The sequence below is a fragment of the Lemur catta genome, chromosome 21, assembly GCF_020740605.2.
Source record: "Lemur catta isolate mLemCat1 chromosome 21, mLemCat1.pri, whole genome shotgun sequence".
NCBI lineage: Eukaryota > Metazoa > Chordata > Mammalia > Primates > Lemuridae > Lemur > Lemur catta.
Genome location: NC_059148.1, coordinates 34,227,033 through 34,252,336, shown reverse-complemented (window position 1 = coordinate 34,252,336; position 25,304 = coordinate 34,227,033). Strand labels below are relative to the sequence as shown.

Genomic DNA, 25,304 nt, shown 5'->3' with positions numbered 1-25,304 from the left:
TTTAATATTACTGGTAGGATCAACAAGAAAAAGAAATTCAAGTGCTTTTCCCTGGAGTGAGATGCTTTTGCTCGGTCTAGAGATACTAACGACGAGAGGAGAACGGCTTCAAGGTCATTACCGTCGGGAAGCGAGTGAGGCAGGATTTTGATGGGAGGTTGGAACGAGACGACCGCGACCCACGCGGTGTGTGGCGGTCGGCTCTGTCCCCGCGTCCCAGCCCTCTGCCGTCGGCCACCCCCCCCCGCACCTGCACGGACGCCGTCCCCCGTGAGCACGTGGGAAATCCACGTGCACACGGTGGGCAACTCCTTTCTAGTTGCTTCCAGAACTGCAAAAAAATATGGTCGTAGAAACAGAAAGCAAAGGGGATCAAGTTTAGCTACCAGGGGGGTTAACGCAGGATAAATCGGGCCATTCCAAGGCGCCTCAGTAGGAGGCTCGGTTCTGACATGCAAGAGTCGTCGGCCTTAGCTCACCTTGTGACAACGAGGTTCCAAGCTAAGGCGTCAAGGAAGCAGCGTAGCTGCGTCTCACAGTCACCCGAGCCACAGGGCTGCCGCCTGCTGCTGTCCCGTCTCCCTGTCCACTTTCGCACCGGTGCTGGTCCCCGAGTAACAGAGCCAGGGTCACGAGCACGGCTCAGAATGACACGGTGACAAGGGAGACCCGACGGCAGCCGGGCTATCCTCAGCAGCCTTTCTGCGTGATGTCCAGCCCCGATGACTTTGTGATTTCCAAGGTTGTGAACACCTGAGCAAAAGGAAGAAAAAAAACCAAATATATACAGTCAGGCCTTAGCATTGCGCTAAGAAAACGCACACGGAATATTCCATTGACACGATTCCTTAAATAGACAAAGTGGTGACACATGCCAAATCTGATCTGTTTTCTGATCGTTTTTCAAACCCCACCAATGGAAGCCAATTAAGAAAACCCTCCTGGGCCGGGCGCGGTGGCTCACGCCTGTCATCTCAGCACTCTGGGAGGCCGAGGCGGGAGGATCGCTCGAGGTCAGGAGTTCGAGACCAGCCTGAGCAAGAGCGAGACCCCCCCATGTCTACTAAGAATAGAAAGAAATGATCTGGAAAGCTAAAAATATATATAGAAAAATGAGCCGGGCGTGGTGGCGCATGCCTGTCGTCCCAGCTACTCGGGAGGCCGAGGCAGGAGGATCGCTTGAGCCCGGGAGGTTGAGGCTGCTGTGAGCGAGGCTGACGCCACGGCACTCACTCTAGCCGGGGCAACAGAGCGAGACTCTGTCTCAAAAAAAAAAAAAATAAAACAAAAAAACCCCTCTGTTTCCTACCTCCCCGCATGTGGGGTGAATTCCAACGGTCTCATCAAGCTGCCGTTTTGTGAGCCTGCATTTCATCGCGACTGCAAATCCCTGGGTCATCTCCCCGGCGTTTGGTCCGAGGACGTGAAATCCTATCACCCGATCCTTTAACACAGGATCAAAGCAGAGAGAATCCCGCTAGGTTAATGGTCTGAACAGCAATCGATTCACTGCAAGTTCACAGTTAAAATTTACAGCGTCCGCTCTGGGCAAAGCGCTCCAGGGCTCGACCGAGCAAAGAACGTTACCATGAAACTGAGTCACTGCAAGAATCTGTTAAATGATCCGGGAAATGCACTTGCAGAGTTAATTTGCACTCAAATCTTCTAGAACAAGCAATTTACCGGCTGCGTGAAGGAGTTCATTAGTATGATGTCAATTTTCAAATTATGCTGACATAGGGCTACACAACAACACAACAAATCTGAATTAAAGGTCCAACGTTGGAATAATTCTAAGGCAGCAGGTTGTGCTGCAGATGCAGAGATCCCCAGCCCAGGGAGCAGGGGGCCCTGCTCCTGACGTCAAACTGAGGTGAAGGAGTGGCCAGGGCGGGCGCGGTGGCTCACGCCTGTCATCCTAGCACTCTGGGAGGCCGAGGCGGGAGGATCGCTCGAGGTCAGGAGTTCGAGACCAGCCTGAGCAAGAGCGAGACCCCGTCTCTACTAAAAATAGAAAGAAATGATCTGGCCAAGCAAATATATATATATAGAAAAAATTAGCCGGGCGTGGTGGCGCGTGCCTGTAGTCCCAGCTACTCGGGAGGCTGAGGCAGGAGGATCGCTTGAGCCCAGGAGTCTGAGGCTGCTGTGAGCGAGGCTGACGCCACGGCACTCTAGCCCGGGTGACAGAGCCAGACTCTGTCTCTAAATTAAATGAAATGAAATTAAAGGATTTCAGCTTCCAGTGGCATTACATACGTGGTCCAGTTTATTGCAGATTATCTTTGCATAGCAAACATTGTTTTCTCTGCCAGCCACTGTCCACTCAAGGGGCCAGAAGAAACTATGAAACACCTGGAAGACAAGAGAGAAAGATTAATGTATATGAAAACCACCTCTTGCCAGGCTCTCTGATTCCATAAAGACTGGGGCATGGCCCTCTACATTCTCCCTCTCGGATGCCTGCCACCTTTCGACCTTAATTTCTCATTAATTTCAGAAAGTTTTCAAACGGAGCGTCAAGTCCATAATTATCAGCACCAATTTTGCAAGACCCAAGTAAAAGTTCATGCCTGCAAAAAGGACGGCTCATCGTAACAGGGAGTTAATTACAAACACTAGGAAATAATGTTCTCTAAGTGTAAATTTTGAAAACAACTGCCTAAAATAATCTTATAAGGTTTTATTTTTATTTTTTATTTTTTTTTTGAGACAGAGTCTGGCTCTGTCGCCCGGGCTAGAGTGCCGTGGCGTCAGCCTCGCTCACAGCAGCCTCGGACTCCCGGGCTCAAGCGATCCTCCTGCCTCAGCCTCCCGAGTAGCTGGGACGACAGGCATGCGCCACCACGCCCGGCTCATTTTTTCTATATATATTTTTAGCTGTCCAGCTAATTTATTTCTATTTTTAGTAGAGATGGGGTCTTGCTACATTGCCCAGGCTGGTCTTGAACTCCTGACCTCGAGCGATCCTCCCGCCTCGGCCTCCCAGAGTGCTGGGGTGACAGGCGTGAGCCACCGCGTCCGGCCCAAGTAGACTTTCATTACCTATAACTCAAAAGTCCTAACTTATACGTTACACCTCCCTCTTTCCTCAACCGTACTCTTCTTCGTATCAGTTTGATAGAAAGATAGGATTTAAATTAATTTCCAATTCTCCTAAAATAGGAATATTATTTCCTACAATATAACCACGACAGTAAAGTGCAAAAGGACAAAAATAACATTGTGGCTGTAAAGACAAACAGTTCGTTAAAAGAGAAATTCTTAAAAAGGAAATAATAAAACACAGTCTTACTTCTAGATTCTCTTTTTTATAGACTTCGATCGCTTTCTCTTCGGAGAGTCCACAGCAACCGTATTCCAGAGGGGTGAACACTGTGGTTGGAACATTAATATAATCACACTGAAAGAAAAACAAGTTACAGTCTCTTATCATGTGACACTTTTTTGCAGCAAAAATCTGTTATTCCATATATTTATAAAAAGAAAATAAATGAGTGCAGTTCAGGGTGGCTGATTCTTTTTTTTTTTTTTTTTTTTGAGACAGAGTCTCGCTCTGTCACCCGGGCTAGAGTGCCGTGGCGTCAGCCTCGCTCACGGCAACCTCAACCTCCTGGGCTCAAGCGATCCTCCTGCCTCGGCCTCCCGAGTAGCTGGGACTACAGGCATGCGCCACCACGCCCGGCTCATTTTTTCTATATATATATTTTAGTTGTCTGGTTAATTTCTTTCAATTTTTTGGTAGAGACGGGGTCTCGCTCTTGCTTAGGTTGGTCTCGAACTCCTGACCTTGAGCGATCCTCCCGCCTCGGCCTCCCAGAGTGCTGGGATGACAGGCGTGAGCCACCGTGCCCGGCCAAAATTGTGATTTTGATGGAGATACCATCTCAAAAACAACAGGGAGAAACTTACCTTTTCTGAAGAGCCTCCAAAAAGCCTCCGGGCCAGTAGCTTTCCGGCCTGTATGGCAACAGGGGTGAGTTCCGGTTTCCCCTCCAAAATGTCCCCGATGGCATAGACGTAGGACACGTTGGTCTGCTCCACGTCGTTGACAGGGATTTTGCCGTTCCTGTTCGGTTTTGCAAAGGGAAAAAAAATAATTACGACCGACTCTGTACTGCTGGATGCCTAGCGCTGCTCCAAAAGACTGAACATGCAGGGAAAAACCTTCCTCTAAGAAGTCGTGCACCCCTTAAAATAACAACGACTTAAAATGACACAAGTTTCTGTAGCTCCAAAATAAAAACCTCTCTGGTGGAACTGTGCGTGCTTCCTGGATGCCTAGGAAATTTCCAGACTTTCCCCGCAGTTGCAACTGGAGCTTTGGGATTTTTCTCCTTGCCTGACCACGGGCATAAAAATTCACTCTAAATCGTAGACAGTAGGTGACTATATCTGCGCCATTATTTTTATTTTTTTTGGAGACAGAGTCTCGCTCTGTCGCCCGGGCTGGAGTGCCGTGGCGTCAGCCTCGCTCACAGCAGCCTCAACCTCCTGGGCTCAAGCGATCCTCCTGCCTCAGCCTCCCGAGTCGCTGGGACTACAGGCATGCACCACCAGGCCTAATTTTTTCTATATATTTTTAGTTGGCCAGCTAATTTCTTTCTATTTTTAGTAGAGACGGGGTCTCGCTCTTGCCCAGGCTGGTCTCCAACTCCTGACCTCGAGCGATCCTCCCGCCTCGGCCTCCCAGAGTGCTGGGATGACAGGCGTGAGCCACCGTGCCCGGCCTTAAAAGAAAATTTCTAAGAGGTGATCTGCAGCAAACATTCACCTTGTGCAGGATGAGACCACGTATACTTACTTCTCATTAATTTTGACGCCAATCTTGTCCAGGCCTATCTTCCTGGTACAGGAATCACGACCAATTGCTAACAAAACCTATATTGATAAAGGGATCAAAAAACACCAATTACCCACATCGGTAATGAAACAGGCAACGTCACTAGAGAGCCTTCAAACATTAAAAGGATAATAAAAATGTCATGAAGAATCTATTGCCAATAAATTTGGCAGTTTTGGCAAAACATTCCTTAAAAGACACAATTTACCAAAGTCACGCGCAGAAGTCTGAATAAACTTAAGATATGGGTTAAACTGTGTGGCTTCAAAATTTGGATGTTGAAATCCTAACTGCAGGTACCACAGGGTGTGACTGTATTTGGAAACAGGGCATTTAAAATGGTAATTAAGGCATAATGAGGTCATATACATAATCCAACAGGACTGGAGTCTTTATAAGAAGAGAAAATTGAGGTCGGGCGCAGTGGCTCATGCCTGTCATCCCAGCACTCTGGGAGGCCGAGGAGGGAGGATCACTTGAGGTCAGGAATTCAAGACCAGCCTGAGCAAGAGCGAGACCCCGTCTCTACTAAAAATAGAAAGAAATTAGCTATACAGCTAAAAATATATATAGAAAAAATGAGCTGGGCGTGATGGCGCATGGCTGTAGTCCCAGCTACTCGGGAGGCTGAGGCAGGAGGATCGCTTGAGCCCAGGAGTCTGAGGCTGCTGTGAGCGAGGCTGACACCACGGCGCTCTAGCCCGGGCGACAGATTGAGAGTCTGTCTCAAAAAACAAAACAAAAAACAAAAAAACAATATTATACTAATGGCTCACAAACTCTTCCGGAAAAAAAGAGGAAAAGGGAACGCTTCCAAGCTCCTTTTTACGAGGCTAGTATAAACATCTGACACCAAAATCAGACGAGGACATTAAAAGAAAATAAATTCATAAGCCAATAGTCCTCAAGAGCACAGATGTAAAATCCTTAATGAAATTTTAGCAAATCAAATATAGCAATATATAAAAAGGATAACTGATCGTGAGTGACCAAGTGGAGTTTGTCCCCAAAATGCAAATTTGGTTTATCACACAAAAATCAGTGTCATTCATCATATTAACAGAATAAAGCAGAAAACAATTTAAAACAATTTAATCCACCTGATCAAATTAAAAAGCTTTTGCACAGCCAAGGAAATAATCATCAGAGAGAACAGACAAGCTACAGAATGGGAGGGAATATTTTCATGCTATACATCTGATAAAGGGCTGATGGCTAGAATCTACAAAGAACTCAAGCAAATCAGCAAGGAAAAAAAAAATCAAACAACCCCATTAAAAAGTGGGCAAAAGATATGACTTGAAACTTTTCCGAAGAAGACAGACTCATGGCTAAAAACCATATGAAGAAATGCTCGGCATCGCGAATCATCAGGGAAATGCAAGTCAAAACCACAATGAGGTATCACTTAACTCCGGTGAGAATGGTTTTTATCAAAAAGTGCCAAGACAACAGATGCTGGAGGGGATGCAGAGGGACAGGAACCTTCATACACTGCCGGTGGGACTGCAAACTACTGCAACCTCTGTGGAAAGTAGTATGGAGATACCTCAAAGAGATACAAGTAGACCTACCGTTGGCTCCAGCAATCCACTACTGGGTATTTACCCAAAGGAAAAAAGACATCTGCACTCGAATGTTTATAGCAGCACACGAGTGCATTAATCAAATGTGGGATATGTATACCATGGAGTACTGTAACTTAGCCATAAATAAACGGTGAACTAACACCTCTTATATTAACCTGGATAGACCATTCTTGTAAGTGAAGTATCACAAGAAGGGAAAAACAACCACCACGTGTACTCACCATTAAATTAGAACTAATCGATCAACATTTATGTGCACATTTGGAAATAACATTCATTGGAAATCAAGCAGGTGGGAGAGGGGAGGAGGGGATGGGTGAATTCACGCCTAACGGGGACAATGCACACTGTCTGGGGCATGGGCACACTTAACAACTTTGAGTCAAATGGTACAAAAGCAATTTGTGTAGCCAAAACGTTTGCATACCTGTAATATTCTGAAAAAAAAATTTAATCATCTCATTACAGATGCAACGAAGCATTTGACAAAATTCAAAACTCTTTCATAATTTCCTCAGCACGCGGAAAATAAAAGAAAACTTCCTCAAGCAGATAAAAGGCATATGTAGGAAACTTATGGGTCACGTCCTAGCAATGGCGAAAGACTGAATTGTTCACTCATAAGATCAGAAACCAGATAGGAAGCCCATTCTCACAATTTCTAATTAACACTGTACGAGAGGTCTTAACCAGTGCAATAAGGCAAGAAAAAGATAAAAGGCGTGCATAATGGAAAGGAAGAAATACAACTTTTTATTTGCAGATATTAATCCTAAGAAGCTGCTACACAGTTAACATACACACAAAAAAAAAATCATTTGTATTTCTATATACTACCGACAAACCACTGAAAATTAAAATTTTTTTTTCTTTTTCTTTTTTTTTTTTTTGAGACAGAGTCTGGCTCTGTCGCCCGGGCTAGAGTGCCGTGGCGTCAGCCTCGCTCACAGCGGCCTCAACCTCCCGGGCTCAAGCGATCCTCCTGCCTCAGCCTCCCGAGTAGCTGGGACGACAGGCATGTGCCACCACGCCCAGCTCATTTTTTCTATATATATTTTTAGCTGCCCAGCTAATTTCTTTCTATTTTTAGTAGAGACGGGGTCTCGCTCTTGCTCAGGCTGGTCTCGAACTCCTGACCTCGAGCGATCCTCCTGCCTCGGCCTCCCAGAGTGCTAGGATTACAGGTGTGAGCCGCCGCGCCCGGCCTGCAAAAAGCTTTATACAAAAAATCTTCATAGTAGTTTTAATCACAGTAGCCCAAACTACAAAGAGCCCAGGTATCCATCCATCCACAGGAAAATGATGAACAGACTACGCTATATTCACACAATCCATGCAATAAAAAGACCTAGCTATTGATGCACAACATGGATGAATAGTGAAAACATCAATCTGAATCAAAGAAGCCATGTATCAAGGAGTATGTATTATATGATCCCATCTATGTGATGTCTAGAACAGGCAAAACGAGTCTACGGTGACAGAATTAGAATAGTGGTTGCTTGGGGTCAAGGACTGGGAAGGAGCGAACACAAAAGAGCTTTCTGGACTCCCAGAAATCTTGTTTCCTTTAAAGGAGTGTGGATTACATGAACATGCATTTGGCAAAACTGACAGAACTGTACCCCTAAGATCTGTGGATTTTACTACCTGCAAATTATAGCTCGTTACAAAAATAAACAATTTACAGTTAGATATTACGAACTTTCTACCAATACATTTGAAAACCCATGAAACGGACTGATTCCCAGAAAAATATAACTAATCAACGGTAACTCAAGAGAAAAATAGAAATCCTGAAAGTCTTTGGACCTTAAAAGAAGTTGGATCGGTGGTCAAATGTATCTCCGTAGAAAATTCTAGGCCTAGATGGTTGCATCAGTGAATTCTACCAAGCATGTAAAGAACCAATTCTCATATTACATAAATGCTGCCAGAGAATAGAAAAAGATGAAACTCAAACGTCTTTCATGAGCCAGAGTAATTTTGATATCCAAACCTAAAATGTTTACTATGTGAAAGGAAAATTATAAGCCAGTATGATTCATGAATATAAATGCAAAATTTCTAAATACCCAAGTCTAACATTACCAAGTTGGGTTTTTTATAATACAAAGTTGATTGAACATTAGAAAATCAGTGGAATTCAACACATGAACAGATCAAAGAAAAAAACTGATCATCAACAGCTGCCAAAGAAATGCGGTTACAAATGGACATCCATTCATGATTTTGAAATAAAGAAACAAAACGACATTTAGGAAACAAAAAATGTGAAAGGATTTCCTTAACTTGACTAAGAGTATTTACCAAAACCCTACAGAAAATATTACTCTCTAATAATGAAACACTGAATCCTTTCCTTTTGATAGTGAAAATAAGACAGGAATGCCTGATATTGCCATTTCTTGTCAACACTGTACTCAAGGTCCTGGTTAGTATACTTATGCAAGAAAAAAAGACAAAAACAGTAGAAAAGAGGAAACAAAACCGTTATTCACAAATAAATGTACACGTGCATAGGAAATTCAAAATAATCTAAGGAAAATTTATAATATTAAATAAGAGTTTAGCAAGGTTACTGAATAGAAAATCAAAACAAAAATCAGCAGCATTTCTGTATACCAGCAATAAATAGTTTAAAAAAATGACATTTTCAAAAACATATTTTTAAATATGTAGGTACCTAGGAATAAATCTAACAGAAGGTATTCCTCTGTTAGATCTCTATGGAGAAATTTATTAACTTTGCAGGGAATCATTAAACAATTAATGTCTAAATTAATGGACAGATATACCATGTTCATGGATTGGAAGGCTGACTATTACAAACAAGTCAAATGTTTCCAATTGATCTATATAACCGATGCAATCCTAACCAAAATCTCAACAGGGTTGGTGTTGGTTTTGTTATTTTGGCTCTGTTGATCCTTTCTGCATTTTGTTTACTTTAACTGAAAAAATTATGTACATAGAAAGACTGTATGAAACATACATGTACAGTTTCTGTTAAAACTGTGAACTAATTACAAAATAATTGTTGGCATCCAAAATATTCCAAGGGACAGTCGCATTGCTTGGGGATTATGTATTGTTTGTTTTTGAAAAATAAAAATAGCTTTTTTGTTGGTTTTGATTACAAAATATATTTAACGTTTATTGCAAAAATACTCAGATGAAGAAACGTATAAAATACCTAATTCTCCCGAAGTAGCCACTGATAACATTTGGATATATGTGTTTCCAGATTTTGTCCTATACACAGTTACACACATATATGTTTTATCATGAGTATTCTTTACGTATCACTGCAAACTCAAACGTCAGCAGCCAAACTGTTTTCTGTATTTATTATACTCTGACGAAGAATTAAAACATGTTAATCCTGGTATAATTTTTCCAGAAGCTTCATCTCTGCTAATTTATGAGCGTGTTCAATCACTTAGTGCTGATAAAAAAAAAAAAAGAAAAAACTTACCGTGTTATATATTCCATCAATGGTTTCCGGTCCCTCAGTGGATTTAGCCACTACTTTCAGCTTTCCGGGTGAACCTTTCTCCAACTGTTGAACCTAGTAAGGATAAATAATGTAATGATTCTATCTAAAGGTGACCGAAAACAAAGGGATCAAAGGACGTACACATGTGTGTACGTGTGTATTTGTGTGGGGAGGGGAGGGTGTATGTGTGCAGGTGTATTTAAGGTTTCTGGACTAGCCAGAGACAGAGACAAGTGGGCTGTCACAAGAGACATTCTGGAGGTAGAAATGAATTAACAAATCAGTGGAAATCAGAAGGAACATAAAAGGGGAAATGAAGGCATGCTCCCAGATGCTGGCTTGGCAACGTTGTACACTGTGGTAGCATTTACTGAGTGCTGGGATGGGCCAGGAAGGTTAGCAGGGGAGTGCACTGAGCTACAAAATCCAGAGTTTCATTTTTGTCTTGTTAAACCTGAAATGCACACGAGGGATTCAAGGAGCCACACCCAGCAGGCAGTTGTGGAAATGAGCAATGCCCAAACAGGAGATCTAAATCTGAGAGTCGTTTGCATTTGGATGATGCTTAAAACTACAGGCCTAGGCCGGGCGCGGTGGCTCACGCCTGTCATCCCAGCACTCTGGGAGGCCGAGGCAGGAGGATCGCTCGAGGTCAGGAGTTCCAGACCAGCCTGAGCAAGAGCAAGACCCCGTCTCTACTATAAATAGAAAGAAATTAGCCAAACAACTTAAAAATAGAAAACATTAGCCGGGCGTGGTGGCGCATGCCTGTAGTCCCAGCTACCCGGGAGGCTGAGGCAGGAGGATCACCTGAGCCCAGGAGGCTGAGGTTGCTGTGAGCGAGGCTGAGGCCACGGCACTCTAGCCCGGGTGACAGAGTAAGACTCTGTCTCAAAAAATAAAAAATTAAAAAATAAAAAAATAAATAAAAACTACCAGCCTCAAGAAGATCATCCAGGTCAAAGTTCAGAGAAGTGCAGAGAGGCCAAGATGAAAACTAACGGGAGCTGGTGTTTGCAGGTCACATAGACGTCGGTGGGAAAGCTGCAGACTGTCGGGCCACAAAAGCCACCAGGAAGGAGGCTGCTTCCCACGTAAGGAAGGTCAATGTCACCACACGCTGCAGGGAGGCCCAGCAAAATAAGGACAGAGGCGTGACCACTGGATTTGATGATGGGGAGAGTTTGCAAAAAACCCAACAAGCGGCGTCAAAGTAGCCACCAAGATTGGAGCAGCTGAGAGCCATCTAAACATGAAATGGAAGCAAGACACCTGAAGTCGCATGTGTGGAAGTTTTTTGTTAAGGGGAAAAGAAAAATAAGGACCCGGCCAGAAAGGCAGGGAGGGTGAGGGGGGCTGACATGTCTCAAGACGAGAGATACTGATGAGACTCAGGGAAAAGCCGATCACTAACTGGGGATGGGACACCTTTGAAAAGGTGAAAAAAAAAAATAAAGTGACAGATGAGGACACGCAGCCTCTGAGAAGTTCGAGGACACATTCTCCATCATCAACGGAGGGGACAAATGGGGTTGGTTCTATAAATTTGGGGATGCAAATACTATTTTTTGCTTTATTTTATTTTATTTTATTTATTCTTGAGACAGAGTCTCGCTCTGTCGCCCGGGCTAGAGTGCCGTGGCGTCAGCCTCGCTCACAGCAGCCTCAACCTCCTGGGCTCCAGCGATCCTCCTGCCTCAGCCTCCCGGGTAGCTGGGACTACAGGCATGTGCCACCACGCCCAGCTCATTTTTTCTCTACATATATTTTTAGTTGTCCAGATAATTTCTTTCTATTTTTAGTAGAGACGGGGTCTCGTTCTTGCTCAGGCTGGTCTCGACCTCCTGACCTCAAGCGATCCTCCCGCCTCGGCCTCCCAGAGTGCTGGGATCACAGGTGTGAGCCACCGCGCCCGGGCCACAAATACTATTTTTAACATGATTCTAGTACAGACTGATGTATTTCATGAAATAGAGAAAGGAGGGGTAAAATAAAAAATTAAAGAGAGGATAAGAAAGAAAATAAAAGGAATTGCAGATGTCCTTCAGACTTACCATCACGGGTACGAATTTTCTTAAGAACTTGACGCCGTGTTGCTGCTCCATGTAGGAGCTCACTTTCTCCGCCATTTCCTGGTCGAAGCCACGAAGAACGATCGAGCGCACCATGACTGTCACATCCAAGCCCAGGCCAGCAAGGAATCCTGCGCATTCCAGGGCAACGTACGAAGCCCCCACTACTAACGTTTTGCCAGGACAGTAACGCAGAGAAAAAAGGTCATCGCTGAAAAATAACAGTTAAAAAAAGAATACTTATGCAGGCCGGGCGTGGTGGCTCACGCCTGTCACCCCAGCACTCTGGGAGGCCGAGGCGGGAGGATCGCTCGAGGTCAGGAGTTCGAGACCAGCCTGGACAATGTAGCAAGACCCCGTCTCTACTAAAAATAGAAAGAAATGAGCTGGACAGCTAAAAATATATATAGAAAAATGAGCCGGGCGTGGTGGCGCATGCCTGTAGTCCCAGCTACTCGGGAGGCTGAGGCAGGAGGATCGCTTGAGCCCAGGAGGTTGAGGCTGCTGTGAGCGAGGCTGACGCCACGGCACTCTAGCCCGGGTGACAGAGCGAGACTCTGTCTCAAAAAAAAAGTAAAATAAAATAAAAAGTTAAACGGTGGATTTACTCTTACCTCGTAATACAGTACTCTTTATCTCCTTGGATCCCTAAATACCGCGGTCTTTCCCCTGTTGCTATGACAAATGTTGCGGCAGTATGACACGTCTCCTGTCCTTTTCGATTGGTGGCCTTGAAGAAAGAAAAGCGAATCTCACTTATTGCACTAACGCCCGTAGAGTGTCGCACGACCTGGACAAAAATAGTCACCACCCTCACGGGGCTTCTCGTTGTAAGAGGAATGACAGACGTGCACCAATGAATAACGTTAATGGGATGAGCACCCGCACGGAAGCTGGGAGCCTTCACGCAATATTGATCATGGCACCGCAGTGGGGACAGGGTGGCAGGCAGGAAAGCCCAGCGAGGATGGCGGCAAAGAAGGAGTGGAGCCTGTCCAGGGGAAGTGAGCAAAGTCGAACGATTCTGGAGGAATGGGCCCTGGGACAGATGAAATTGTGCGCACACAAGCACAGGGGCCTGGAAGCACCTGGTGTCTGGGGGACAGCAGGGGGCCAGAGGTGGCTGGAGAACAGGGCTGTGTCCGAGATGAAATGAAACAGACAGATTAGAGCCACCGGGGGAGGCCCTTATGTTCCACCCTAAAAAATCGAGGCTGTGGGGAACGAACCAATATTGCTCATTATTTTAGTTATGCAAATGATTCGTGAATGCATTTGTCTTTTTAAGCATGCAAGCGCCAATAAAGATGTGTTACGCTGGGGGAGTTGGCACCATCGAGGGCTGGCGGACAAGGAGCCACTTAGAAAGTTCCAGAAACAGGACTATGCAGCATAGGCCGAGGGGTGGACGGGGGTACCCCGGAGTTTCCAGCCCGAGCAACTAAGTGGGGAACTGCAGAAGAGGCAGGATTGGTTGGGGAAGGATTGGTTTAATCAACCACGGGTGCCAGGGAATGTGAGAAACAAAACTCACGTGCATTTGTACTGTGCTCACGTGACTAATGCAATTCAAGTTGGCCCATGTGAGGCTCTGAAGGGGGCAGCTTTGGACAGACCACCTTACACCTGTCTAAGTTGACGTAACAACTGGCTGCAAAATAATCTGAAATCTTACCAACATGTTCTCCCACTGTGCTGTCAGAACCAAGCACAAAAACACACTAGATGTGGCGGATGATATGTGATTGGCTTTCGTAACTCCAATTTAAAACGTCTGTGTTGGGCAATGCAAAGCAAAAGCACAATGAGATATTGCTTATCTCCCGTGAGAATGGCCTTTATCAAAAAGTCCCAAGACAACAAATGTTGGCGTGGATGCGGAGAGACAGGAACACTCCTACACTGCTGGCGGGACTGCAAACTAGTGCAACCTCGGTGGAAAGCAATATGGAGATACCTTAAACAGATTCGAGTAGACCTACCATTCGATCCCGCAATGCCATTATTGGGCATCTACCCAAAAGAACAAAAGACATCCTATAAAAAAGACATCTGCACTTGAACGTTCATAGCAGCACAATTCACAATTGCGAAGATGTGGAAACAACCCAAGTGCCCGCCGATCCATGAGTGGATTAATAAAACGTGGCACATGTACACCATGGAGTTCTACTCAGCTATTAGAAACAATGGTGACCTAGCACCTCTTGTATTTTCCTGGATGGAGCTGGAGCCCATTCTGCTAAGTGAAGCGTCCCAAGAATGGAAAAACAAGCACCACATGGACTCACCGTTAAATTGGTTTTAACTGATCATCACCTAAGAGCACATTTAGGAACGACATTGATCGGGTGTCGGGCAGATGTAGGGGGGCAGGGGATGGGTGTATACATACATAATGAGTGCGATGCTCACTGTCTAGGGCATGGACATGCTTGAAGCTCGGACCCCAGGGGGGTGAAGCAGGGACAGGGGTAATATACGTAACCTAAACATTTGTACTCCCATAATATGCTGAAATTAAAAAAAAATAAAATAAAAAAATAAATAAATAAAATGTGTTCATCAAAATGACCTCATTTTCCTTAGGTATTGATCTCATGATATATTATCGTTACAAATGTAAACTTATCTAATACGACTTTTATCAATGCTTTTATGAATAATACATTATCGGAGTTCTAGTGAAGGTTTCGTTGTAAAAAAAAAAAAAAAAAAAAAGGATTCCGGTCATAAAATTTTCATCTTTCTAATATTTTGAAGTTTAAACTGTTTAGTCTAAACATTTTCTCTTTTAAGATAGCAAGGAAATCAAAGGGAAGTAACTTTAAAAGTTCTTTTTTTTTTTTTTTTTTTTGTAGACAGAGTCTCGCTCTGTCACCCGGGCTAGAGTGCCGTGGCGTCAGCCTCGCTCACAGCAGCCTCTACCTCCCGGGCTCAAGCGATCCTCCTGCCTCAGCCTCCCGAGTAGCTGGGACGACAGGCATGCGCCACCACGCCCGGCTCATTTTTTCTATGTATTTTTTTAGCTGTCCAGCTAATTTCTTTCTATTTTTAGTAGAGACGGGGTCTCACTCTTGCTCAGGCTGGTCTCAAACTCCTGACCTCGAGCGATCCTCCCGCCTCGGCCTCCCAGAGTGCCGGGGTGACAGGCGTGAGCCTCCGCGCCTGGCCTAAAAATTCTTTAACATACAATTTTTTCCATTTAGCCAGACATGTGGAAGGAACGAACCCTGGGGGAGAAATGGCACGCTTACACATGGCTGTGTGCACGTGTGTGTGCGTGTGTATACATGCGTGCACATGTGTGTGTATGCATGCATGTGTGTGTGCATGCGTGTTTGTACATGACAGCTACAGCCTTGAGTGTGCAACATGGAATTTTTGTTCAAGGCCAGAACAATCACAAGGAACGGCAATGAGCGAGACGGGAAATGCAAACCGTACCTTTATTTTATGATGTTCAACAAATTCTCCGTAGGCATTGACGTAGGTCACAGCCTTTTCCCGCAGGGACAGCCGGTAGCCCCAGTTCAGGGAGCTGATGTGGTTCTGAATCGCGTCCACCATGGTCTCCCAGTTGTGCTTCACTGAGGAGAGGCCGGCGGGGTGAGGACGTAAAATAAATTTTACTTTTAACGGTACATTATATATAACTACACGCGAGCCACCCTATACGTTGTCTAGAAGTGGACAGAGAAAATTAGCGACTGAAATCTTTTCTTTATACCAGCTAGAGTTCATACCTCTCTTCCTATTTTATATTACACAGCATATGCGAAAAGCAAAGTTCTGCAAATAACAAAAGTAGGCAAGAGTCCATGGAGGACAAAATGGCAGAAAATGGCCCTCATTTGGCAATGCCCACCATGGGGTGCAAGGCAGGAGGCCCAGCTCTCCTTGGGGCACCTCGGGGACGCCTTTCCTGTTCTTTACTTGGCCCCTTGGATGGGAAGAAGACCCCAAGTCAGCGAGCACAGCACGCTCCGCTTGCCAGATGGCAGTTCCACGCCCGCTCAGCTCGCTGGATGGAGGTTTCACGACATTGAACATCTCACGTTTATTTGCAACACACGTGGTTCATCCTCACCAGGGCCAACCTTGTATATTGCCATGTTTACCCATGTCTTTCCAAGTTGGGGTAGGATTCAACCGCTGGGATTCTGCCGCAGCCCTGGGTCTTCCGGGTGGGGTTGATTTCATGGTGTTCACCCCAAGACTGATGCTGGATCCCCGGGGTCACACCAGTCTTTGAGCAGCTCCGCGTTTGTAAGACACGGGGGCCAGCCCGGGGTCCATGTCCTAACCCGATGGGGTCCCCGAAGACAAACGCAGCAAACTGAAGTCAAGGACCCTGTTGGGAGATTCGCCCCACCCACCACTCTCTAGAAAAGCCCCCCACTTCCCTGCGGACATGGGGTGTGGGTCTGCATTAATGCAGAGGAGTGGCAAAGACATCTGTTTCCCCCAGTCCCCGTTCCTGGAGCCCTTCCTGTCCCTCACCCTCCAGTGCACCACAGCCCGGATGGCCTGTCACAATCACCTGGCTAAGTGTCAAAATCATCCGCCACACCTGAACCATGCACCTGCCTACATGTGTGGCATCACAGTCTCCGGGGAAAGAGACAAGTCATTTGTAATTTTTTCACAGCTCCACATGGCATTCGGACAGACGAGTCTGCTTCTAACCGCTCACCGCATCGGATCAATTCTTCGCCTTCAGTGTCCCCAAATCCAGCTCATACGCTCCGGCCCGACTTCAGTCTTTGCTCAAGACTCTGTCATTTCTTGTCCCCCACCCCCCAGGGGTTGGCCTCCCCTTTCTAAGTTCCTCAGTGCCGTCCAAGGTGGGCAAGGTGTCAGAATCAAGATGGAGTCACTTGTGTTGAAAAGAAAGAAGGAAAGAAAGGAAAAGAGAGAGAGAAAGAGAGAAAGAAAGAAGGAAGGAAGGAAGGAAGGAAGGAAGGAAGGAAGGAAGGAAGGAAGGAAGGAAGGAAGGAAGGAAGGAAGGAAAGGAAAGGGAAGGGAAGGAAGGAAGGAAAAAAGGAAAGAAAAGAAGAGAAAGAAGGAAGGAAGGAAGGAAGGAAGGAAGGAAAGAAAGAAAAGAAAGAAGAAAGGAAGGAAAGAAGGATAGAAAAGAAAGGTGACAAACAGCTGGGGAAGGCCACAAAGAGCAGGTTCTGCCGCGTGTGTGCCTGATAACAAAACTGTCACAAAAGACTGCAACAATCACAACTTTACACAAAAGTTGTGTAAAGCCATGCACCACCACGCCCGGCTCATTTTTCTTTTCTATATACATATTTAGCTGTCCAGATCATTTCTTTCTACTTTTAGTAGAGATGGGGTCTCGCTACATTGTCCAGTCTGGTCTCGAACTCCTGACCTCGAGTGATCCTCCCGCCTCAGCCTCCGAGAGTGCTGGGATGACAGGCGTGAGCCCCCGCGCCCGGCCACGCAGCAAGTCTTTATCTAGAAAATTCATTCCCCCTTCTTTCCCCAGTCTCTGTGTTATATGCCGTCACTCACCTTGCTGATTATATTCCCAGCCAAACTTCCTCGAGTCATGCAACGCCTGCCCTAAAAGGGCCGCCTGATGCATGAGTTTCTTAGGGATACAGCCTACGTTTACACAGGTGCCCCCAAGACCTGAGAGAGAGAAAGACAGTTGTAACGTTTCCTCTGCATGTGTGTGCGTGTGCGTGTGTGTGTGGTCTCACACACGTGCACAGCGCTATTACATTAAAACATTTGTGACAAGCTTGCATGGACATACAGACAACATCTCACTCCAAAATGATCACACCTTTCTAACCAAGGAGTCATGGCGGAGACCTGGGGATGAGCCAAAATACGGATGGGAAAAGTTTTCTGGGGGCCGGGCGCGGTGGCTCATGCCTGTCACCCCAGCACTCTGGGAGGCCGAGGCGGGAGGATCGCTCGAGGTCAGGAGTTCGAGACCAGCCTGAGCAAGAGCGAGACCCCGTCTCTACTAAAAATAGAAATTAGCTGGACAGCTAAAAATATATATAGAAAAAACTAGCCGGGCGTGGTGGCGCATGCCTGTAGTCCCAGCTACGCGGGAGGCTGAGGCAGGAGGATCGCTTGAGCCCGGGAGTCTGAGGCTGCTGTGAGCGAGGCTGATGCCACGGCACTCTAGCCCGGGCGACAGAGCGAGACTCTATGTCAAAAAAAAAAAAAAAATGTAATGATTACACACACTGACTCAATCAACTATCGTGCAGCCCTTAAAGTTGTACACCCCTTAAAGCCATCACTATAAAACTGATGCAGAAACACTAAAAGATGTTTATGACAACTTTAGGGACCACGACACAGTCTACACACTCGAAACACAACTATGTAACAGTAGTAGCACATGCGTGCAAAATACTACGGCAAAAGTGCAAGAATACAAGGGTGCTAGAATTTTTTTTTTTTCATTTTGCAAACTCTCACTTAATAATTTTTCTATTATCTTTTCTTTTTTTTTTTTGAGACAGAGTCTTGCTTTGTTGCCCGGGCTAGAGTGAGTGCCGTGGCGTCAGCCTCGCTCACAGCAGCCTCAGACTCCTGGGCTCCAGCGATCCTCCTGCCTCAGCCTCCCGAGTCGCTGGGACTACAGGCACGCGCCACCACGCCCGGCTCGTTTTTTCTATATATATTTTTAGCTGCCCAGATAATTTCTTTCTATTTTTAGTAGAGACGGGGTCTCGCTCTTGCTCAGGCTGGTCTCGAACTCCTGACCTCGAGCGATCCTCCCGCCTCGGCCTCCCAGAGTGCTGGGATGACAGGCGTGAGCCACCGCGCCCGGCCTCTATTATCTTTTCAAAGTCACTACCTGTTAACTATAATCTGAGACTCAGTTTCTTCCTCTATGAAAACAGGCTGGTCAAACCTCTTGAGATGATTGAGGGGACTAAATGAGATTATATACAGTAAACGACGTTAAGTGAAGCGCAGAGAACAACAAAGAAAAACACCTTACCCCAGGATGTGCCCTGAGGTGACGGGACCACAAAGTCTAGCACCATAACTTTCTTTCCCAAAATGGCAGCTTCCTACAAAAAAAAAGGCTACATATAAAGATCTCATCATTTTCCTGACACTCCCCCCATTTTTGTCTCCCCTAAAGGAAAACAGAGCATTTTTGTGGGATAACACAGTCTTTTCCCACAATTAAACTTGCTATCACGATAAAAGCTTCGATGGCAACATTGCAATTATTTCTCAGCGGCAGAAGTGCCCATGGTCATCACCAGGAAACTGATCTATGAGTGTAGATGTCATTATAGATTATCGTTTCTATGTTCACACCTTTGCACACGCAAGGCCACCAGAACCACCGCCGATGACAATGATGTCGTATTCATACGCTGAGTCTTCCTTAAGGAGCTTCTGCAACAAGCCGCTCTGATGTGCCTACGGTTTAAAGCGAGGAGAAAGAGTATTGCAGGACTTAAAGTTTCGAGAGCATTTATTTGCACCCTGTGTTCAATCGGTATGACTTCTTTCGTTAAAAAAATCATAGCAACAACTAATCCATAATTCATCTAACTTGGAATTGTGAATTTATTTATTTTATTTATTTTTTGAGACAGAGTCTCACTCTGTCGCCCGGGCTACAGTGCCGTGGCGTCAGCCTCGCTCACAGCAACCTCAACCTCCTGGGCTCAAGTGATCCTCCTGCCTCAGCCTCCCAAGTAGCTGGGACTACAGGTGTGCGCCACCACGCCCGGCTAATTTTTCTTATTTTTTGTAGAGATGGGGTCTTGCTATATTGCCCAGGCTGGTCTCAAACTCTTGGCTTTAAGCGATCCTCCTGCCTCAGCCTCCTGAGTAGCTGGGACTACAGGCATGCGCCACCACGCCCGGCTAATGTTTCCTTTTCTATATATATTTTTAGCTGTCCAGGTCATTTCTTTCTATTTTTTAGTAGAGACGGGGTCTCGCTCTTGCTCAGGCTGGTCTCGAACTCCTGAGTTCAAACGATCCTCCCACCTCGGCCTCCCAAGTGCTAGGATTACAGGTGTGAGCCACCGCGCCCGGCCTGGAATTGTGAATTTATCTGGATGCTATGCAAACAGGGTCCCACTAGTCAGAACTTACACTGAAGTACATAGATTTTTGACCCTTCTGACCAATCACCTGACAGCCAGGCGTATGTCGAATAACCAGAGGGTCACATGGCTTCGTATCTGTGTCAGATGAAGCCACCGCGCCCGGCCTGCGAGTTCTCATTTCTAAAACAATTCTTATCCATCACCAATAAATTTTGTTCGTGCTTTCTCATAAATTGGCCTGAATTTTATCGCTGTGTTGGGGAACTTCTTACACAACACAAACAGCTCGCTTTTGCTTACAGCAACGGTCACCAGGCTGGCTCTGTGTCCTCTTTGTGATCAGCAGCGGCTTAGGTCCCATACAGGATTTGGAAACAGTTCTCTTTATGCAAAGTAAATTGCTCAATCCCACGAGCTTGGCTGTCTAAATACCACGCTCAGACCAGCCCTTCCTGTCGAGCACAAGAGGCGCTTTGTAACGACAGGGACTCACCAGATGCCACGTGGCCCGCTGAAGAAAGGGTGCCCAGGAAGGCTTCTGGCACATTCTATAAAGAACTCCTGTGGCCTCCTTAACTTTAGGAGCCGTTAGGGAAAGCCATCTGCTAAGGATCTGACGTCTAGGGAAATGTCTTTCCATCCATTTTTTTTTTTTTTTTTTTAAATTTTAATTTAGCTTTTTTTATTATTTTTTTTTCTGGGTTTTTTTTTTTTTTTTCTTACTTCATATGCCAGCTCAATCTTTCAGTCTTGAAATAGAATGGCTACCTCTGTGTCTTTAGATTCGTTCCCCGACATTTTCCAGGGTAGGATTGGCAAGACTGGGACTTCAGGAAGAGTTTAGGAGCCGTAATTACAGGACTTACCCACCACGTAAATTGGGTTTCACCTTCTAGGACTACTAAAAGCTGGCTGTTACAAACCAATGATGATCACCGATTAAAATACAATGTAGACAATCCTTTTTTCCCCAACGAAAATATAATTATTTATTTTTTTTTGATTTATTTTTCTTTTTTTTCTTTTATTTTTTCACAGCGCCCGAAAATATAATTGTTAATTAAAATCTCAAATATAAGCATTTAATCACGGATGACGAGCATTGCATAATATAATAAAGGATACAAGAGAGCACAATTTGAACGAAAATAATTATAAAAGAAGGAGCTATTTGATGAATGTCAATTTTTATCTACCGTTGCCTAACTGACAATTCTTGTTCATTTTTAGCATTCTGGGAGCCAAAAAGAGCAAAAGGCCTTTGCAAAGCACCCCAGGGCAAGCAGCCTCGACGGGCCTTCTAGCGACCCAGACAAGAATGTTAGGGTTGACCTCATTTTACTGAGCACAGAGCCCTCATTTTTTTTTCCCTCATCAGGCAGAAAGACCCGGATGGCCCCAGGATGGTCACCGTTTGGCCCAGTACCTTCACGCAAAAGCCTTCTTCCTACCTTCTGCAGTTCAGCTCTATGGAAAAGCCAAACTCCCTCAAAGTAATCAAGATTATCTGATAACCACCCTGTAAACACCTCTGTTTTACAACTTCCAACCTCCTAAAAACCACTTTCTCTCTTGTTATGGACTTTTTTTTGAGACAGAGTCTGGCTCTGTCGCCTGGGCTAGAGTGCTGTGGTGTCAGCCTCGCTCACAGCAGCCTCAACCTCCCGGGCTCAAGCGATCCTCCTGCCTCAGCCTCCCAAGTAGCTGGGACGACAGGCATGCGCCACCACGCCCGGCTCATTTTTTCTATATATATTTTTACCTGTCCAGCTAATTTCTTTCTATTTTTAGTAGAGATGGGGTCTCACTCTTGCTCAGGTTGGTCTCGAACTCCTGAGCGATCCTCCCTCCTCGGCCTCCCAGATTGCTGGTATGACAGGCGTGAGCCACCGCGCCCAACCTCTTGTTATGTACTTTTTAAAATAAAATGTAAACCAACAGCATTGAAGAACACACAATACTGTGATTACTACCTGGAACGTTCGGTCACATCCGCCCACGTGCACTTTATTCACAAAAATATTGGGCACGGTTTTCTGATTAGTGATTTCTGATAACACTTCTTGAACGCCGGGCCCGTCATCTAAAGAATAAAAAAATCAAATGAAAATGTTGAAAAGGGTCCAAACCTTTGTGAGTTGAAGTGTTACAACATCCAAATGCTCACATGTACATACCTGCGAAAGTGTGTTATATAACTCGGTAAAATGATGACTCAAGAAGGGAAAACTCCCATGCTTTTAAAGGAAGCTTTAAAAAATAAAGGGCAATCTACTGATTCCTTTTAAAAGAAACAATTCCAAATGAGATTTTGATATACAATTCAAGGACTATGGCAAGATAAACCCCTAAGAACCCTCTTTAAAGACAAACATCAAGATAAAATCTGCTGTAACAATAACTCAGAAAATACTTCCTACGATGAATATGATAATAGAAAAATCTTTATGATCACAGTCTAAAATTTATCCTCCATCCCTAAAGATAAAACTAGGCCATGACTTCTTTTTTTTTTTTTTCTGAGACAGAGTCTCACTCTGTCACCCGGACTAGAGTGCCGTGGCGTCAGCCTCGCTCACAGCAGCCTCAGACTCCTGGGCTCAAGCGATCCTCCTGCCTCGGCCTCCCGAGTAGCTGGGACTACAGGCATGCGCCACCATGCCCGGCTCATTTTTTCTATATATATATATTTACTTGGCCAGCTAATTTCTTTCTATTTTTAGTAGAGACGGGGTCTTGCTACATTGTCCAGTCTGGCCTCGAACTCCTGACCTCGAGCGATCCTCCCACCTCGGCCTCCCAGAGTGCTGGCATGACAGGCGTGAGCCACCGCGCCCAACCTGGGCCATGACTTAAGAACACCTTATTGGGTATCTTCCATCCCGCTGGTATTTATTACAAATAACACTACGCAGTAACCGTTCTACTTACCAACTTGATCAAGCTCCAAGACGTTACATGCGACTCCCAAAGAAGAAAAGAGATGTTTAACCTGTAACAAAAAATTACCTAAGTTTCATTCCCACGGAGGATTCAACAGTCGTGAAATATGGACAGAGTAGTAAGGGTTGCCCCAAAATAAGAGTTCTTTAGGAATATGAGTGTTTTTCCCTTTCCTCAACACACTTTCCAGAATAATCTCAGCCCACCCCTTTGCCTTCTTTTTACTCTCTCATTATGACTCCCAGATCTCTACCTTTTGCCCAAACCTCTTTCCTGAAGTCACGACAGGCGACATGCCCAAAATGCAACTCACCTTCTTCCACGTATCTTGTCCTCTTTCTGCGTTTCCTTTCAACACTCATTAAGTCATTCGACACGTTTTTATCCAGCCAACCCCTTCAAGGGGTCACCTACTATTCTAAGCACTCAAGATCCAATAATGAACAAGACACAGTCCCTGTCCCTCGGGTAGGGAAACGGTCAAGGGAAGGGACAATTTATCTCATTGTCTGGTTGCTTGAACAGGAAACCCCAGAGCCTTGCTACTCAAACAGGGGCTGGGGACAGCGGCACAGCCACGCTCAGGAGCTTTCTAGACTCCTGGAATCAAGACCTGAAGCAGAATGTCCACTTTTAACAGCTCTGATTAGGGATAATTTTAATGCCCCTCTCCCGGGCACCATCTTCCTATCCCGCACTAACTCCCATCCATCCGATTGCGGTAATTACTAAGTCTCAACAATTCTGTGCTCAACCCTGTCATCCCAGCACTCGGGGAGGCCGAGGCGGGAGGATCGCTCGAGGTCAGGAGTTCGAGGCCAGCCTGAGCAAGAGCGAGACCCCGTCTCTACTAAAAATAGAAAGAAATGATCTGGACAGCTAAAAATATATATTGAAAAATGAGCCGGGCGTGGTGGCGCATGCCTGTCGTCCCAGCTACTCGGGAGGCTGAGGCAGGAGGATCGCTTGAGCTCAGAAGTTGGAGGCTGCTGTGAGCGAGGCTGATGACATGGCACTCTAGCCCGGGCGACAGAGCGAGACTCTGGCTCAAAAAAGCCAAATCTAGGAGATTTTCTAATACACTAAGTCCTCAAATGATGTCATTTTTTTCAACATCATTTAGTTATGATGTTGAGGGAAAAAAAAAATCAATTCCCAGCTGGGGTCACTGTCAAGTAGAGGCTGCACGTTCTCCCCTTGTCTGAGTGGGTCTGTCTGGGCACTCCAGTTTCCTGCCACGTCCCAAAGACCTGCACATTAGGTTAATTGGCGTCTACAAGGTCCCAGTCTGAGCGGGTGGGAGCGTGTGTGAGTGCCCTGCCACGCAATGGCATTCTGGCCAGGGCTGGTCCTCAGCTTGAGCCCTGAGCTGCCGGGACAGGCTCCCACCACCCACAACCCTGATCTGCAATCACCGGCTTGGAAAATGAATAAAAATTATTGCAAAATAAAAATTCATAGACAAGAGACTTGTTATTGTTACTTTTTGATCTGCACGGTGATAGGATTTGCTCCTAAGATTTTTGCTTTGCAAATATTTATTCCTTGATTTTACCCGCTACCGCTAGACTACCGCCACTCACTGATTCACCAAAAACTGGAGAAATAATTACCTTGTTTGTTTTTATTAATCTTTCTTACATGAATGTATAGCTCACATTTATTTCAATGTTTACTATTAGAAGTGTTTTGGGTCTTTATTTAGCAGTCTAGTGATGTTTTTGTGACCACAAATAGGCCACAGGAATTAAACTCTTGTTTCCATCACTTAGCTTATGGGAAAATCGGTTTCGTTATATGTCATTTCTAGCAAAGCCTCAGTTTCCAAGAACCTATAGACAATGGTAAGTGAGAACTTACTGTCTGCACAAGCAAAGGATTAGCATTCCAAATATATAAAGAACACGTACAAAAATACAAAACCCACTCAACAGAAAAATAGGCAAAAGACCTGAATATCTCATAGAAGAGGAAACCCAATGACCCTTAAAAACCTACACTTCGCCAGGGAAATGCAAAATTAAAACCACAATGAAATACCATTTCATAATCGCCAGAATGAAAAAATTAAAAATATCAACTATTAGCAAGGATGCAGAGCAAAGAAAAACCGTTGAAAAAGTTTCACATAGTAACTTCCATGTATCATCGTTATTTCAACTTTCTGATAATGTGAACTAAATTTCAAAGTAATCGAAGTCCCTATTTTACACGTGTCTTACCTTCCAAAGGTTCATTTGGTTTCGGGTTTTGGAGCTTTTTTGTTTGTTTTGAGACAGGGTCTCGCTCTGTTGC

At 45.2% G+C, this 25,304-nt stretch overlaps 1 protein-coding gene across 5 annotated transcripts; it reads right to left on the bottom strand.

Annotated features, from left to right (window-relative positions):
* Positions 1-25,268, bottom strand: TXNRD3 (thioredoxin reductase 3). Of its 5 annotated transcripts, XM_045534265.1 has the most exons (16): positions 25,232-25,268; positions 22,998-23,058; positions 22,040-22,149; positions 19,321-19,425; positions 18,992-19,064; positions 17,533-17,652; positions 15,451-15,593; positions 12,618-12,733; positions 11,986-12,214; positions 9,911-10,003; positions 4,805-4,881; positions 3,913-4,069; positions 3,296-3,403; positions 2,260-2,355; positions 1,310-1,444; positions 1-753 (listed from the first exon to the last, which is right to left on the bottom strand). In XM_045534265.1, exons 1-16 carry the CDS (start codon positions 25,244-25,246, stop codon positions 691-693), a joined length of 1,701 nt encoding a protein of 566 aa, XP_045390221.1. In that variant the 5' UTR covers positions 25,247-25,268; the 3' UTR covers positions 1-690. The 5 variants fall into 5 exon arrangements, with proteins under 5 accessions (XP_045390221.1, XP_045390223.1, XP_045390222.1 ...); XM_045534267.1 differs by lacking the exon at positions 2,260-2,355; XM_045534266.1 differs by lacking the exon at positions 9,911-10,003.
* Positions 25,269-25,304: the final 36 nt, after the last annotated feature.

Excerpts from the sequence above, each read along its gene's own strand:
- TXNRD3 (XM_045534265.1), bottom strand. Across the intron at positions 4,070-4,804 it reads GGCGTCAAAATTAATGAGAA|GAACGGCAAAATCCCTGTCA; the intron begins GTAAGTATACGT and ends AAAACCGAACAG. Across the intron at positions 1,445-2,259 it reads TCTGCAATAAACTGGACCAC|GATCGGGTGATAGGATTTCA; the intron begins GTATGTAATGCC and ends CCTGTGTTAAAG.